The following is a 16,416-nucleotide window of genomic DNA, read 5'->3' as shown; positions in this document are numbered from 1 at the left end:
GGTTCAGATCAGGCACAAATGCAACCTGTGACAAGGGATCACAAGAGATATTTTTTGCATTATGGGGTCATAAGTCAAAGATGTTGGGGATCAACAACAAAGACTGTCGTCCTAATATATCTTATACTCATAATTCAGTCGAATATGAGCCTGCAAAAGAATATTTCTCATGCAGTTTTGCGGACATGACAGCCTCTGACATCATTTAGTCCTAACAATCTACTGTGCATCTCCAGTGTTTCCAAACTGGCAGCAGCGAAGTTTGAGACATGTGGGATTAGTTGTGATGTAAGAGCGGAAGACATCCACCCCGCAGGTCCATGAAAGAAGACAATTCTCCCGTTTCTTCAATTAATAAGAAGCAGCAGCCTAAAAGGCCCCGACGTTCTGAAGCAATCCACTTAGTCTAAAAAAAAAATAAACATCTCTTGATAATTTCAGCTAGAAAAGTCTGAGTCCTCAATTATGTAAAGGCTCTATGCCAACACCGAGAGGGAAGAGGTCTGTGAATTTAGCTCCAAACAACGTCAAGCATACCTTTAAATCCAACCGAAGAGACGTATGAATAAGACATAGTTCAGCAGTGCATCTATACAGCTCTATCTTTAGCAGGGAGGAAGGCAGTGACATCTTTGGACATAAAAGGTTCAAAGATCCAGTGACTCATTTTTGCTTTTTGACCCTTTCCCAGTTACAACACTGATTATTTTTTGGCATTGTTAGACAGCTGCATTAAAGAGTTGTGGGAAGGAGTAGAGACGACATGACACGAAACAGAGGCATCCGAAAAGATTTTTCAGACTGCCGAGTTTAGAGAAAGAGCTTGAAAAGACTGATTTAATAATTCTCATTCGTCAGTAATAAGAGATTATTCAAAATGTTAATTTCTTTACAATTTTGTTCTCAAACGATGGAAATAATCTGCCTGTGTTTCGAGCAAACCTTTCATTAAAGGTTTAGATAAGTCTCATAATATTAGGCTCGGCAAAATGGTCAAAATCATTATCCCAATATATAACAATATTTACTGATATCAATATATGGCAAATACGCAGTTTTTGAATAATCAAACTAGTATTTAAAGTGAACTGTATTTTAACTATGTTTCACTGTCATTTATTGCTTTGTGTAATAGTACAAAACTCTTAATTTTATCTGGTTTTAATGGCTCCAACTAGGACAACAAAAATGTGGACAACACAGTAAGATTATATCATTATGAAATTGGTGTATTAATAATGAGGATAATATTGAATTAACACCCATCCTTAAAAAACAGGGAGAGATGCAGCTTCATGATCATATTAGGTGCATAACTGTGAGTCTGTTCAGTAGATCGTAACGAGAGTGGATGAGGTTTTGATGTCATAGTCCTAAATCTGTGGACGAAGTACATGAAAACCTAATGGTACAGACTGTACCAACTGTATGTGCTGAATAAATTAATGAACACTCAGCAGCATAGTCAATATTTCATAGGCAGTGAGTGTTGCTAAAATGATAAACAGAGCGTAACATATGAAGTTCCTTAACATCCTCAAAAGTATAATACAGCTTGTGAGTGAAGGCAGCACTGCGCCAAATCTCTGCTTATGTCCTGGCTTATTAGTGAGTTCCTGTTCAGCTTTATTGTCTCGAAGGGGAAATGTGTCAGCCAGGTGAAACACGCCACACACACAGAACATAACACATAACAAAATACATAAATCATCTCAGAAAAATATGCAAAATGTGCTAAAAGCTGCAACACGAGCTCAAAACCTGGATCCAGCCATCACTGTCCAACCTAGTTATCAACAATATAATCATCACCATGACCCGCCTGACCTTTGTTTCAGCCGACGGAACAGATTCTAATTAATTCACATCTGTACAAACGATGAGGAGCGGACGTCTTAAACACCAGCGGCTCTTATGAGAGGCCTTCAGCTTCATCACACACAGCTCAGAGAGTCGTGTATCACTGTAAAACCGGTAAAAATCAATCAGGACGAGAAGCCATTTCCCATGATTTCATGCTGACCTCCAACTAAACATTATTTCTATCATGGATTAATCCATTAATCCAGTGGTTGCTTTGTAAAATGATCTTGTGTTAAAATGTCTTGTTCTGTCCGACCAGCAGTCCGAATCTTCAGTTTACAATATGAAACAGAGAAAAGCAGCAAATGTGTTCATTTGAGAAGCTGGAACCAGTGAATGTTTGACAATTCTTCTTGAAAAATGACTGTGAAGAATTTTGACAACATGCACTCAATGCTTTAATGTGCGAGCTATGAAATTAGTGCTGCACTGAAATACAATTACAGGCCACAAACACTGAGATGTTATTGTTCACTGTCCCTGAAGCTTTGCCCTCATATTTGTCAGTGCGTCTCCTCTCATACTGGACTCCTCTGTCTCTCCATAGGTATGCACTGTGCATATATTTACCACTTGTGTTCAGCGTGTACAGAAACAAGCTTCACTATTTTTAGATCAAATCACTGAAGAAGTACAGCAGGAATACGTCCGTCCCCTCGGCCGCCCCCCTCCTCGTTCTGCAGGCCTGATTGTGTTCCTATACAAAGTCAGGAAACTGTCTGGCCTTTGAGAGCTGCCTTGTTGTGAGGAAACGCACTGCATGCTGGGCTCACGTCCAGGGCCGAGCCTCAATACACAACACAGGCCGATTCTCCACCCACGCCGCTCTTACCTCAGCCCGGGCCCAAATGATCAAAACACACACAGGATGATTAAACATGATTTATTAGTATTAGTATTAGCAGTAGTATTAGTAGTATTTAATGTACTGGTTTACAGTTGTTGTGATTTTATGATTTTATATCTAAATAAGGTTTATCAGCTTATTCATTTATTAATCCAGTAACAAAATGCAAATCAAATCAAGTCATAGTCAAATGGCTGTACATTATATTGAACTAGTAAACATATGAGAAATACACAAACTGTCAGTTTTTTTTTTTATTTGCTTGGATATAATTCAGCCCAAATGAAAATAAGTTAGACATGACTGTGCATCAGCATTAAATTCCAACCATGTCATCAGAAGTAAAACCTTAAATCCTTGTTGTTGTTGTTGTTGTTGTTGTTTGATGCAAAGCACCTCCCAAGCCAACACCTCTAATGAAGCGTGCCACATCAATAAAATCGCCTTAAACTGCGCTTAAAATGGCCCTTAAAATCCTGGTTATTTAGGATGAAATGAAATGAAAACAAAGATCAGTTAAGTAGAAATAAATTAAACGTGTTGTCAGTATAAAGGCGTGCATTAGCCTCGGAAAGGTGTCACAGAGACAGCATGAGATCTAATATTATTGGAAAGTTGTTGATAACTTCTTTCTTTTTCCTTCTGGAGTTGTCCCACAGACACGGACGTACAGACAAATAAAAAAATACAACAGCAACAGTACCATTAAATAGCAATAATAATACTAACATTTGTTTTTCTCCTGTCTGATTCTAGTATAAATTGTAGAGGTTTGGGAGAAATTACCATTGGCTGTCCGGGTCCCATAGAAACGGTGATGTAGCGGCGGAGGGGCCGGGTCCCCCTGCAACAGCTGAGCCTGATCTGCAGCTTGATTACGGCTCACAGTGGACTCCAACATAATTGATGACCTAATTGAAAAGCAGGAGGAGGAGGAGGAGGAGGAGGAGGAGGAGGTGGATGAGAGCGGGTGGTGGTGGTGGAGGGAGGCGGGGGTGCTCACTCACGGACAGGAGGAGAGAGAGAGACGCGCTCCAATGAGAAAAGTTTACTTGTTCTTCCCCCGCACGATCCCACAGCTGAGGGCATTGATGTGAGCGCAGAGGCTTTCTGTTTTTACGCGCACTTCTTTCCCCCCCATCTTTCACCCTCACACACGGAGCACACATCCACCTTCTCACCTTTAGTTTTGCGCGTGTCTGTGTTTCTTTTTCCTCCCTTTTCCTCCCTTTTATGAATGATTCTCTCTCGCAGTACTCCTCCTGCTGCGAACATATCCTGGGATACCTCGCCGCCCTCGGCCGCACGACCTCACCTTGGCACGTCTTCTGTCCTAAAGTTCAAACGCCACCAGGACTTCCACTGCAGCTTCAGACGCACTTGGGGGAAATATCACTCGACGAAGAAAGGTTTGATACTCCGTGCAGCAGCCGCTCAGGCCACCGCCGACATGAGTCTCAAAGCTGACGCAGAGCCGAATAACAACGTCTCCATCGAGGAGGAGGTGAGTTTGGCTAAAGTTTGCTCTCTCCGCCGCGCCGCGTTTTGACCCGGCCGCGTCCGTGTTCGGCGGCACTGCAATAAAACACTGCCCCGGCCTCAAATCCAGACTTTTCCGAGCTGTTGTGCGTGTTGTGTGTTTGGTGAAATGCCTTTAGCTCAAAGTGGCTTTTTCGCTCTCCACTGAAGTCCTGAAGCAGCTAAGAGGAAGCAATGAAGGCGCAGTTTAAACCTCCTCCAGCGGACAGTTTAAAGCACAGGAGACGTTAACAGTTCAGGAAAATCCTCCAAAATGTTAATTCAACATGCGTTTACTTGCGGTGTCGTCTCATTTTTTTTTTTTTAAAGTGTGTCAGCAGGTGTGGGATAATTACCGCTCACAACCACTAAAATGAACCAAGCGAGAGGCTTTTTTATATTTTATTCTAAGACCTAAGCGCCTTTACTTCATGTTTGTGACTCTAGCCTCCTGAAAAAAGTCATTACTTATGAGGCTTTATGTTAGCTTCAAGTGTAGTTTGAAAACCAGCAATCTATTTTAAAAAATACGGTTTAAATTGACTGAAAAAGGAAAAATGTCCTATAAATTAAATATCTTATGCGTCTCTTAATTGTGTAAGAGTCACTGATTTTTATTTATTTGTTTGTTTCTCAGCATCCACAGTTGATTGTCGTGACTTTAGCTGCGTTTGTTTGCATTGAAGTGCCAAACAAACGGAATAAAACGCGGCTGACAAACGCATCTGTTAATCTCAGTATTCCCACTTTTGATTTGTGAGGAGTTTAAACTGAAACCTGAAATAAATGCCCGTCACATGATGTCCTCGTTTGCAATATGTGGGTCTAAATATTTAGATTTTTAAAAATATAATACTAATAATCATATGTAAATACACTGAATTCCCTCCAATGATCCGTGTGGTCTTGTCAGAGCTGCCGCCCTTCGGCTCTGTGTGGCCCGCTATATTTCCTCCTTAATGGCTCCTTATGGAGAGACACTGAGGGGAGCGCTGGGCCTTTTGTTGGCCCTCCTTTGTTCCCATTATCTTTCAACAAAGCCGTACGAGGCCACTTGACTTCTCTCAGCCTAATTTGCTCTTGTATGTTCTTCTCCTTGTAATTAAGGGCAAAGATTAAGCAAACAGGACAGAAACGTGTTTAGAAGCAGAAAAGTCTGTTTAGAGACTTGTTAAATCAAGATGCAGTGTCTAGTTAACATTTTTTTTTTTCTACAAATCCAGCTAAATATATTTCAAATGTATTTTATTAAAGCCAATACATCATGGCTGGACTTCACCACACTGGTAGCCCTGGAGCCGCTCAGGCATCGAGAAGCCGGTGGACAGATTAAAACATCTCCATTGAGTTTGTGTCCAGCTGAGCCGGCATGGAATATCTGTATGTGCTGACTTGTAAAGGGATGAGGATTGCTGCTGTGCAGCACCTGAAAAATGCCGGCGGGCCGGCAGGGTTGGGGCCTCGGGTCAGAGGAAGGAAATGGTGTCACGCTGTGCGCTGTTGTCCACTGCTGTTCGTCTGGCAGCCCCATTGTACTGAGGGCCTCCACACTAGCTGGGAACTAATGGGCCTCGCACTGCACACTTTATTTCCCCGGCCACGCTGATCTGCAAGTCCACCGATCAGGGCAAGTCCAGGGGTCCCCAGCGGGATGAAGACCATCTTATGTTCACATTCAGCTCGTAACATGCTGGAGGAAGGACAGGATGTAGCGAATTCACTGTTTGTAGTCGTTCATGGAAGATTGTTCAGATCTGACAATGAGACAAATGTTAAATCCTAAAGGACTGTTTGAAATAAGTTTCATCAGGTGGTCGTTGGCTCAGGTCTTGTCTGGGTCAGGACGCAGCCAAGGGGGCACTCGATAAATCGGAGGGCCAAAAAAACATTTCTGCTCTGCAAAATTCAGTTTATTTACAGACTTTCATCAGATCTTTGCTTCATTACTTACAGGATAATTTTACCTCTTTTCAGGCTTCTAACTTCAAACAAAACGATCTTGGAGGGAATAATTGCTCCTTCATTGAACTGCTCATAACCTGTAAACATGCAGACTGATGAGGGATGGCGAGAGCTGTGCACCATCCTGGTTTGAGGGGTAAAATGAAGGAAACAAGTGGCTTAAAGGGTCGAATCTGCAGCAACACTTGTGGTTTTTAACAACTTAAATGTGTGACCAGTTTTTGGTCCTCATCAGTCGACAGAAAGTTTGGCAACGTCCAAGTAAATGAGACAGTTGACTCATAACTCAATTCAGACATCTGATTCAAGCTGTGTCATCTTGTCTTTTTACCACATTTTGACCCTTTTTTACTTTCAGGAATAAAACCTGTTCTTGTTTATTCCCTTTCTCTTATTCCACTTCTTTTTATTGTGAACGTATCCTGCACAAACAGTTTTGTGGAAGCTCCCTTAAATTCATAAGTGTGCTGGTTATTAAGGAGGAATGAGAGATGTTGGGACCATGGCCAAGCATTTATAGATTTTTTTTTTTTTGTTACGCTCTCAGTTCTTATTCCACATGCTGCCATTTGTGGAGAATTAAGACGAGATGCAAAATGAAATGACACTTAATATTACTCACTTCCAGCTGACCAAATGCTTCCTGTTTGCAGGTACGAACACTGTTTGTCAGTGGCCTACCAGTCGACATCAAACCGCGGGAACTTTACCTTCTCTTCAGACCTTTTAAAGTAAGTCGCCACCTATTTCTAAGAGAAGATGTTGTTGTGATTTGGGGTATGTAAACAGGATAAATTTGACCTTTCACCCGTCTTAGAAATGACGCAAAGGTAGCTGCTGTGTGCCAGGTGCAGGAAAAGAGTCATGGAAAGTGTTTGGAGAATAATTATCTGCACACAGGACGACCTTTAAACATTATATTAAAGTACTGAACTGTAATCCAGTGTGCAGCTAATTTATCAGTAATATTCCTGCTTGAAGCGTTTGATGCTTCAGCTCATGCAGGAAGTTTCAGTGCTCATTTTTTGATAGTTGGATCAAACAATCCTCCCGTTAATGGAAGTCCAGATATTTGCATATATGGAAATGAGGCCACATCATTGTTCGTCCATCGCTCTGTTTTTTGACCGGACTCCAGTTCCATAAACACCCCTCCCACCCGTGTCCTAACTAACCAAATTGGAAGTGGTATCCCTCGCACATGGATGATCTTGTGGAATGTGTAAATGAGTAGCCCTCGCGATTGGCCAACCAACCCTCTCCGTGACCCAGCTCGCCCACCGTGTAGGGAAATTTTTATTTCCTCCCGTAACATTACGGAGATTGTGAAACCACCGAAATGCTTTGTTTTCATAAGGCATTGTTACACTTTTTGCCTTGAGCTTGTGCAGTAGTCAAACACTGCACAGTGTGTGGAAATGGGGTCAAATCTGATTTCATTCAAGGTTTACATTCAGGCTTGATCCAAATTAAAACCTTTTTTTTTTTCCTCTACCAGGATTTTTCATGAGAAACCTTTTAATATTAACGTACTCTGTCTCGGTTTTCAGCTCTGAATTACTGAGGGTAAATCTGCTTTGGATTGTTGTTATGGATTTATCACAGCCAGTGAAAGTTGTTTAATTTTCCGTGGTTGTAAATCAGGATCAGGAGAGATCCCATTTATCAATAGTCTGGTCAGGCAAAATTCCCCTTTCGTTTCTGAGGAATTTGCTCATGCTTTAACCAACCCTTGTGCTGTTTTTAACTTGGTTTACAACCAGCGGCCTTATTGGAAAGTCGTGTTTAATGTGTGCATAAACCCTCACATACAGATCTGATAACATGTGCTTCCCTTTAAACTAACTATGGCTTCATTTTCTTATTTTCATCTTCGAGGATAAGTGTTTTTTATCTGCACTGAAAGCTGCATTTGTTGTAAATGTGCATGTTTTGTCTTATTTTTACCCTGATAAATATAAGTACTGTAAGAGCAGGACCCGTGATGGCCTGCTCTCCAGCTCAGAGTGAAGGTGCACACAAGCAGGTTCCTCTCGATATGGCGAGAAGTGTTCATGCCTGACTTCCTGCATGTGACTCCTGGGTGGATAATTGGCTATCTTTCTTCCCTGCAGGGTTATGAAGGGTCACTGATTAAGTTAACATCAAAACAGGTGAGATGGCTTCCATCAGTGGAAGGAACTGCTTTAATGCTACACTGAAATACTAAACAAGTGGCCAGGCAGTGTTGGCTCTCTTTGCAACTCCAACTTTGGCTAAAGACTCTTTAAAAACTGATAAATTATCCTCTTTTCTTGGTGATTTGAATGGCACGTTTTTTTTTCTACCACAGCATGACTATTGTAATATTAAGACAAATAATCAGTGTCAATAATCAATGACATGCAGGCTGTTGTTGTTAAGACGGTCTGCCGTTGGGGGTCGGTTGTCACAGCATGTTTTTTCCCTTTTTACCTTCCAGCCTGTCGGGTTTGTAACTTTTGACAGTCGGTCTGGAGCAGAAGCTGCGAAAAATGCACTCAATGTAAGCATTTTCTTTTTTTATTTTTATTATTGATTATTTCCTCTCTTTGAGTCTGTTGCTGTTTGATTCCTCCCTTTTGTTTAATCTCTTTTTATTAAATGTGTTTTGTATTTCTTAGATTTGTTCTAACCTTTGCTTAAACCTGGAAAAAAAAGAGTAATTGGGAGTTGAAAAGATTCTTCTTTCCCATTAAATTTCTCAAAGCCAATCCATTTTGTCTTTTATAATTCAATGGCAGGGCCATTTTTGGAAAGAGGCCAGAATCCCGTAGCCTTACGGTAGTTTACTTTGACCTTGATACACATCCCTTCTTAGTCTGGTATAGCTTTCCTTATTTTGCATATCACTGCTTTACTGTAATACTTGTTCTATAGCCACATGTTGTAGTGTTATTTGGACACATCTTCAGTAGTGTAACCTCTTATTTTGTCACCCAGTAGCCCACATTGGCAGTATCTAACACTTCTCTCTCATAGCTAGCCTTCCTTATGAGCATCACCTCTTAGACACACCAGCAGTCACACACACAGACACACACATACACCAAAATACTACTCACCTGCATGTGGGCACAACGCTTAGGGCACAAGAACACAAGCAGGGTTAAACCACCTGAGAGGAATTAAACTCAAAGTCTCGCCATCGGCCCTTTTCCTCGTCTCCCTCTCCTCCTGGCCTGGGCGACGGGGTGAACTCCTCCTCCAGTCGCCTGTGCTCTTGATTTCATCATGAGGAAAAAGAGATGCAAGCATGTTGAAATATTTCAGGAGCGTATCCTTCAGCCTTACCTTTTTTTATTTTTGTCTTTTTTATTTTATTTTTTTTTTTTGGAAGATGTCACTTTTTTACGAGCAGTTCAAGTTCAGGTGGAGACGGGTGCATTTTAAACATCCCACAGGAGGGCAGAGCAGTGTTAAGCTGAAGGGAAGCTTGAAGGATACATCCTGAGTATTGAAGCATGGCTTTAGGAAAGGAGGCCATGTGAGACTACTGAGCTACAGCCCCCTCAAACTCAGCCCACCTCCCTTACGATACTATGTCCCCCTCCTCCCCTCCTCCGTCTCTCCCCCCAGGGTATCCGTTTTGACCCCGAAAGTCCCCAGACCCTGCGCTTAGAGTTTGCTAAAGCCAACACGAAGATGGCAAAGAGTAAGCTGATGGCCACACCGAACCCCACAAATATCCACCCTGCTCTAGGAGCACACTTCATTGCACGGGACCCATGTAAGTTGTACGGCTGCACCACTCTAGGCTCTCTCATCCACTCTCACCTTGGCAATGCCAGTTCTCGATTGCCCTTGTTACCCTTTTTTTAAAGCTGTCTTTGGATACTGTGGCATTAAAAACAAACGGGCAGGGGTTAAAAACAGTAGCTAACAAATGAAGGACTAACTCACCTCCACATGCATGTGTCATCTCGACTCTTGAGACAGCCGCTTTGCTTCTGTCCAGCTGGGAAATTCCACTCTCGCAAGGTTTAAGTCAGCAGTTGCGTCTCTGCTCTCTTCGCCTAAACACCTGCTGGATGCATTAGTTTTCGACAGGTGATGGTTGACAACAGGGCTGAGCTGCGTTCAGGCCAGATTTCGCCTGGTGATGTAGCAAAAGCAGGAGGAGACAGGAAACGAGTAGAGTTATTACGTCCTGACAGTAGCTACCATACAAGCTCCCACATTTTAGAAACTGTGGGAGCTCGTAGGCTTAAAAACAGCAGTTTGTTCAAAAAGTTTGAAATTATACAGCGTTTTAGTCAACATGTTACTGTCATTGACGTCTGTTGTTGTACCAAACATCATCCTTTCTGCTCTGCTTATACTTCGCCATGCAGTTATAAGACAAAGGGTATAACGAATATATCCTAATTGACAGTCAGTTCATCAGCTCTCGAACTGAGTGGACATCAGGAAGTCTAACAGTTTGTCCAGTCCAGTCAGATTGAACTCTGTATGACGGGAAAGAGGCTCTGAATCGACCCGACCTCGTTCACATAGAAATGAATGAGAAGCGAAATCTGGTCTGACTGCGCCTTCAAGATTGTAAAAGTTATTTATATTTTAGTGAGTTATTACTACAGTGAGACTCGTCCACGGTCAGCAGTAAACCTAAAAGCCACATTCTGACGACACGAAACGGTACCAAAACCTCTGTTTGCAGCACGTTTTGATGACACACTTTCTTATTTAAAATGTTTAGCCTGTGTACGGGTACATGATGCTCGCATGTTCAAGGGTGGGTCAGTCAGCCTATTGTTTCCTCCGACCCTGTACTTCCCCAGATGACCTGACAGGGGCAGCACTGATCCCAGCATCTCCGGATGCCTGGACTCCTTACCCCCTGTACACCACGGAGCTGACCCCAGGCCTCCCTCACGCAGCCTTCACTTACCCGGCGGCCGCTGCCGCTGCTGCAGCCCTCCACGCCCAGGTGAGGGACCAACCGGTGTGTTTCTCTTCTCTTCTATTTTTATAGCACACTATCCTTTAGTACATGTTCAGCTCTCACAACACAGGGAAGCTTTATAGACACACGAAATGAATGCCTGCACCCAGGTACGCTGCTGATTTTCATGCACGGCTGCCATTAAATGCATGATCTGTGTAAAAGTTGCAGTGTGCACGTGTTTCATCTCGCTCAGTCTGTCCATCGCATCTACAAAGAAATTGATTCTTGAGGGGGAGAAAGTGTAATCTTAAACTTAACCAAAGGAGTCGCTTGATAATGCCTCATTGCAACCTGAATAATATGGTGCACTGTTAAAAGCAGAGGTTCAGATTCTTGAATCAAGCCCAGTGGTCCTCTGAGGTATTACAATAACAGCACAAAGATCTGCAGAAGCCAACACAGATATCAAGTCTTCAAGTTGTTGTTGGCAGCACAACTTGTGCCCAATCCTAATGTTACGGAACAGGGGGTGAGTGGAAGTTAAACCATGAGTTATATTGCAATAAAAAGACGTGTCATTTTGAAATGGAAAATATCTTGACTCCTGCTCTGACATCAGTGCAAGTCATGTGTACATTCTTTGAAGTGGTGTAACCTTACAGTAGACTTACCTTAAATCCCTCATTGTGGTCGTCATCTGGCTGCTTTTGGCTCTCGGCTTCCTTCTCGTGGATGAGTCTCAGACATGGAGGTATAAATCTTTCCTTTTAATGGAGCTCCATGTGTCCCTGTCTTAGTGCGCCGGAGGATAAAAGCTTCTCTCACTGATAAAATACTCATGTTTTGATCTGCAGCGTAAACTAAAGAAGCAGAAATCATTCCAGAAAAATACAAGTTTGCACCATAAGATGGAGTTTAATCCAAACTAAGACTTTGAAAACCACAGCTGCACTTTCAGTGATAGCAATCTTTAACATTAAGTCAGTGAAATCAATTTAGAAAACGTGTTGGTTTTGGGTCTGGTTAGCAGATACTCATCTAAAGCTTTGTAACAGGAGTTCCATCGTGTCCTGAAAATTTGAATACACAAGACGGGGGAGAAATGGGTGTGCGAAGTGTTTACATTGTAAGCTAACAGCAGTCTAAATGCTACAGCTCTAGTGCAGTGGGCAGGGCCTTTGGTAACAATAGCAATGGAAAATATTTCTCTTGTTGGGTCATTTAAAGTTCATTGTGATCCAACTTCTTCCTGCAATGTAAGAGCACAGGGGAGTGCTACACGGCAAAGTAGGCAGCTATTACACAGGCCATTTTGTCGGGCACAGGAGGCAGAGGAATGTGAGGTATTTGCTTGGAGAAATTGTCAGACCTGATGGCCTTCTCTGGAGGTGCCAACTTACTGTCCACGTTCCTGTTGGAACATAAGATGACTGTGTAGCCACACAAAAGCCTTTTTAATGGCAATCTGATGATTGATCCCTAAAATGCCCAGAGTCCTCTTCCCACTGACTCTCGGCCTTGTCAGTTTGAGTGTACGACACAGCCAGAAACGCCACGGGGTTTAGTCACAGGTGTGGAAAAGGTGGAGGCACACCAGCCCTCGCCCCGTGGAAATGTTTAACTCAGCGAGGTTCAGCTCTCCACATTTCCATGCCTGATAATTACTCGAGGACTATTGTCCTCAATGAGCAGCTACGTGACCCACATTCCCATGGCTTCACTGACCAGGGCTTAAAGGGACAGTCCTCCTAAACCTGATTGTCGAGTAAATTTCAAAGTGTGTCAGTTGAAGAAATCTGCAGGATTGGGGGTTGAAGGACTGAAGCCTGCTTTTGGTCTGGTGTACATGACTATGTTTGTGTTTCTTTAGATGCGCTGGTACCCTACTCCCTCTGAGACTTCCCAGCCTGGATGGAAGTCCCGGCAGTTTTGTTAGATATTTAGTGAGTAACCTTTGGTCCAACAGTGTTTTTAGATTTGCCAACCCCCACCCACTGTCCTCAAACTGAAACCTGCATAATGACACTAACACAGTGTTTGACTGGAAACTGCAGATTGTGTCAACATAAATGAAAATACCCAAAAACTGATTTGGTGTTAAAATACACAGCTGGTGAGATTCTATATAATCTTCTTGTCGACAAATCCCTTGAAAAGATCCAAACCAACAGTGTGTTAGTCCGTCTCACGGTACTTTCCAACTTCCACGACCTGTCTGTGGCACTCAAATCCATTTGTTCCTACAACCCTGATTCCAAAAATATGGGACGCTGTAAAACATGAACAACAGAATTCAGCCATTTGCAAACAAACTGTGTTTTACGAAGTGATGCTTGCTTGTGAACGACTGAGCCTTTCCAGGATGCCCCTTTCATACCCAATCATGATACGATCACCTGTTACCAATCAACCTGTTTACCTGTGGAATGATCCAAACAGGTGTTTTTTCCCAGTCTTAAGTTGCTCCTGTCCCAACATGTTTGAAACATGTTGCTGCATCAAATTCAGAATAAGCAGATATTTACAAAAATCAATGAAGCTGATGAGCTCAAACGTGAAATATATCGTCTTTGTACTGTGTTCGGTTTTGTTTTACACAGCGTCCCAACTTTCTTGGAATCCAAAGACATAAATCTTTGAAAATGGGCCATGAATACAGTATACACTCTTATTTTTTTTTAATATTAAACTGATCCTTGAAACAGCCGGTCACTGTAATTGTGCATTTGTTGGAGATGTGGATGAATATCAATTTGGTGCTCAGGTGTGTATTTACAGCAGTGGGATGATGTGTGTGGGACTGGTGCAAAATAAACTGTAGCACTAATGTTCAGTGAAGCGAAGGAACACGTCACCAACAAATGACATCGAATGAATGAACAGTACGATCAGTTCATTGTCTCGTACGGCGTCTCCTGACGTCACTGTGATATGGACTTCCACTGTTGTTCAAAAGTTAGTAAAAACACATCTGAGTCTGAGTGACATGTTCCTTCAAGTCCACAGTCACCGTCCTGCTGCCATGAAATACGACCAAATGTGTATTCATCCGCAGCTGAATATAGTCCGCAAAAAGCCCACTATTTACTTCTGAAACTCCATTTGTAGCCTTTTCATCTTCAGTAGGAACAAATAGGTTCGGGAGTGGTGTTGTGGGACAGACTAACACACTGTTTTTGGGCTTTTCGTGGATTTCTTTGACAGAAGACAATAGAATAAAACCTTTTTTCCAAGTGTTTTATTTGTTTTGTAGAAGTGAAGGCTTTACCGGCGTGTTCGGACTAACTCCTGTTCTCCCTGTCTTCTTCAGGCCTCTGGAAACCACACCTTTGTCCAGCTGAAGTGAGGTTTGCCAAGCTCTTCATTATTTTATTCAGGTTTATTTAATGGACAAATGTGCATTACTATAAACAAACAGTATTTATATCTCCTCCCGATTGTCTCTGGGGGGAGTGTGAGTTGAAACCATCTTGCTGTCGACAATCTGAGCTTATCCTTGGCAACTATTGCGGTACCATCGTAGCACTTCAAAAAAAAAAAAAAAAAAAAAACCCCTCATGCAAAGCCTAGTCAAACTCCGTGGATCGTAATTGCTGAGGAAAATTTACAAATTGAAGTTACCGTTGTTAAGCTAGTCCTTCCATGGGTTACCGCTGCTCCTGGGAGGTTTAGAAGCGTTAAGAGTCATTGCATGTTAGTCTTTTTGGCATGAATTTAGAACGCAGACTTCTGTGTATCCTAATTTTCTTAGTGTTTGTGTTGCCTCTTTACCTTGGCCTAGACAGCGAAATGTTTTGTTTTCCTGTAGAACCTTGGTCTTACCTCTGTGAAAGCTAGGCTGTTATGTAAATGGCTTATCTCGCATGGACCTTGTGAATGCATCCCTACGTTCTATGACAACCCCAGTCCCTATGATCATATCAATGTCTGTCATTATTTGAGCAAAGGAAAGTACAAATATTTTTGTACTTTTTGCGTAATGTATATTTATGCATTTTTGTGCAACTAAATAATGAACCTGTATAAGTTGGATGTTTAGTCGTCTCTTGTGTTTTTGGTGTTACTTTTTGATCCTATAATCCTGTTGACGTAGTTTTAAAGAGGAAAAAAGTGCAATTTGTTTAAAGGGGAAGTGGGTATCTGTCAAAAAAAAATGCGATTCTGGACGTGGCTTGTGCCATTCTGCTCAAATGAGATTGCTGTAAAACGATCTGTCAGAATGTGAAACTGGACTACAAACGTAAAGGGTTGCTTTTTTGGGGGAGGGGGGGTTTGAAATGGGGAGCAGGATTAGAGAGATGGAGGAATTTAGTTTGTGGTTTAGAACATGTTTGTCTTTGTATCTGCTGTGCATAAGATGTAAAAAATATTCCCATCTTATGAATAAAGGAAGTGAATGCATCTGTGTTCGGGCATCTGTCACTTATCGCTGCGGCGAGCCGGCAGCCAATCAGAGCTAACAACTGATACAACTCAAAGAACTGAAGTGTGTGGACATCGGGTGGTGACATCAATAATTCATGCCAACTTTTCATTTGTAATGCACCATTGCATTAGTGTCTCTTTGCATCATGCGTGGGGCTGACCTCCACTCTCTACCCTCATAAGCTGGTAAGATGTGCTGCTCAGCCGACCGTGACGCCTCCTCCAGGGACTCTTAAATGACTCCTCAATACGACCAGCTGCTTAATTGTAGCAGTGACGGTGCTGGTGGTTAACTGTAAATATTCATCCATATTGTGCCAATTAAGTTGTGGCATAAACAGGATCAGTGCTGCATCAAATGTCATCATTTACAACACTTGATGTAACAGCCAGTGACAGCTTCACTGAGCGATAGCAGTTACAGATTTAATGTTATGGTGTTATGAGCTGGAATTATGTGTTTCTATTTTTTTGATTAATTGGAGAACAAAGGAGACAGAAACATTTGACTAGTTTTGATAATTACGAAGCAAAATTGTCACATTTGCTTTTTCCAGTTTCTCAAATGTGAGAATTTACTGATTTTCTGTTTTATATCATTGTAAACTGAGTATATGTGGCATCACTGAGCTCTGAGGAACTGATTCTTGGACATTTTCTAAACCAAACATTGAACCAATCATCCAGATTAATTGATAATGAAAATAATAATCAGCTGTTGCCACAGGAGACTCTACACTGCATCGATGGATGTCGACCAGCAGAGAACGAATCATTTAAATGTTGAGACTTAAAACCCAAACGGACAGCACGGTTCAGAAGAAGCAAACATTTCTCAAGAATGAGCCACTTGCCCTTGATGGAAAAACGGGTCATTTAACATCACTTTCTCACA

The 16,416-nt window shown here is 42.1% G+C and overlaps 1 protein-coding gene across 4 annotated transcripts; it reads left to right on the top strand.

Moving 5' to 3' along the window:
- The first annotated feature begins 3,760 nt into the window (after nucleotides 1-3,760).
- On the top strand, nucleotides 3,761-15,497 carry LOC143322031 (RNA-binding protein, mRNA-processing factor 2a). Of its 4 annotated transcripts, none has more exons than XM_076732913.1 (8): nucleotides 3,761-4,214; nucleotides 6,844-6,921; nucleotides 8,305-8,343; nucleotides 8,652-8,714; nucleotides 9,788-9,938; nucleotides 10,990-11,138; nucleotides 12,967-13,039; nucleotides 14,407-15,497. In XM_076732913.1, exons 1-7 carry the CDS (start codon nucleotides 3,948-3,950, stop codon nucleotides 13,030-13,032), a joined length of 813 nt encoding a protein of 270 aa, XP_076589028.1. In that variant the 5' UTR covers nucleotides 3,761-3,947; the 3' UTR covers nucleotides 13,033-13,039; nucleotides 14,407-15,497. The 4 variants fall into 4 exon arrangements, with proteins under 4 accessions (XP_076589028.1, XP_076589019.1, XP_076589009.1 ...); XM_076732904.1 differs by having other exon boundaries at nucleotides 3,771-4,214; nucleotides 10,990-11,153; XM_076732894.1 differs by lacking the exon at nucleotides 12,967-13,039 and having other exon boundaries at nucleotides 3,809-4,214.
- The last annotated feature ends 919 nt before the right edge of the window (nucleotides 15,498-16,416 follow it).

The sequence above is a fragment of the Chaetodon auriga genome, chromosome 1 (genome assembly GCF_051107435.1).
Source record: "Chaetodon auriga isolate fChaAug3 chromosome 1, fChaAug3.hap1, whole genome shotgun sequence".
NCBI lineage: Eukaryota > Metazoa > Chordata > Actinopteri > Chaetodontiformes > Chaetodontidae > Chaetodon > Chaetodon auriga.
The sequence above is the reverse complement of the archived record's forward strand: the minus strand, read 5'-3'. Positions and strand labels throughout refer to the sequence as shown.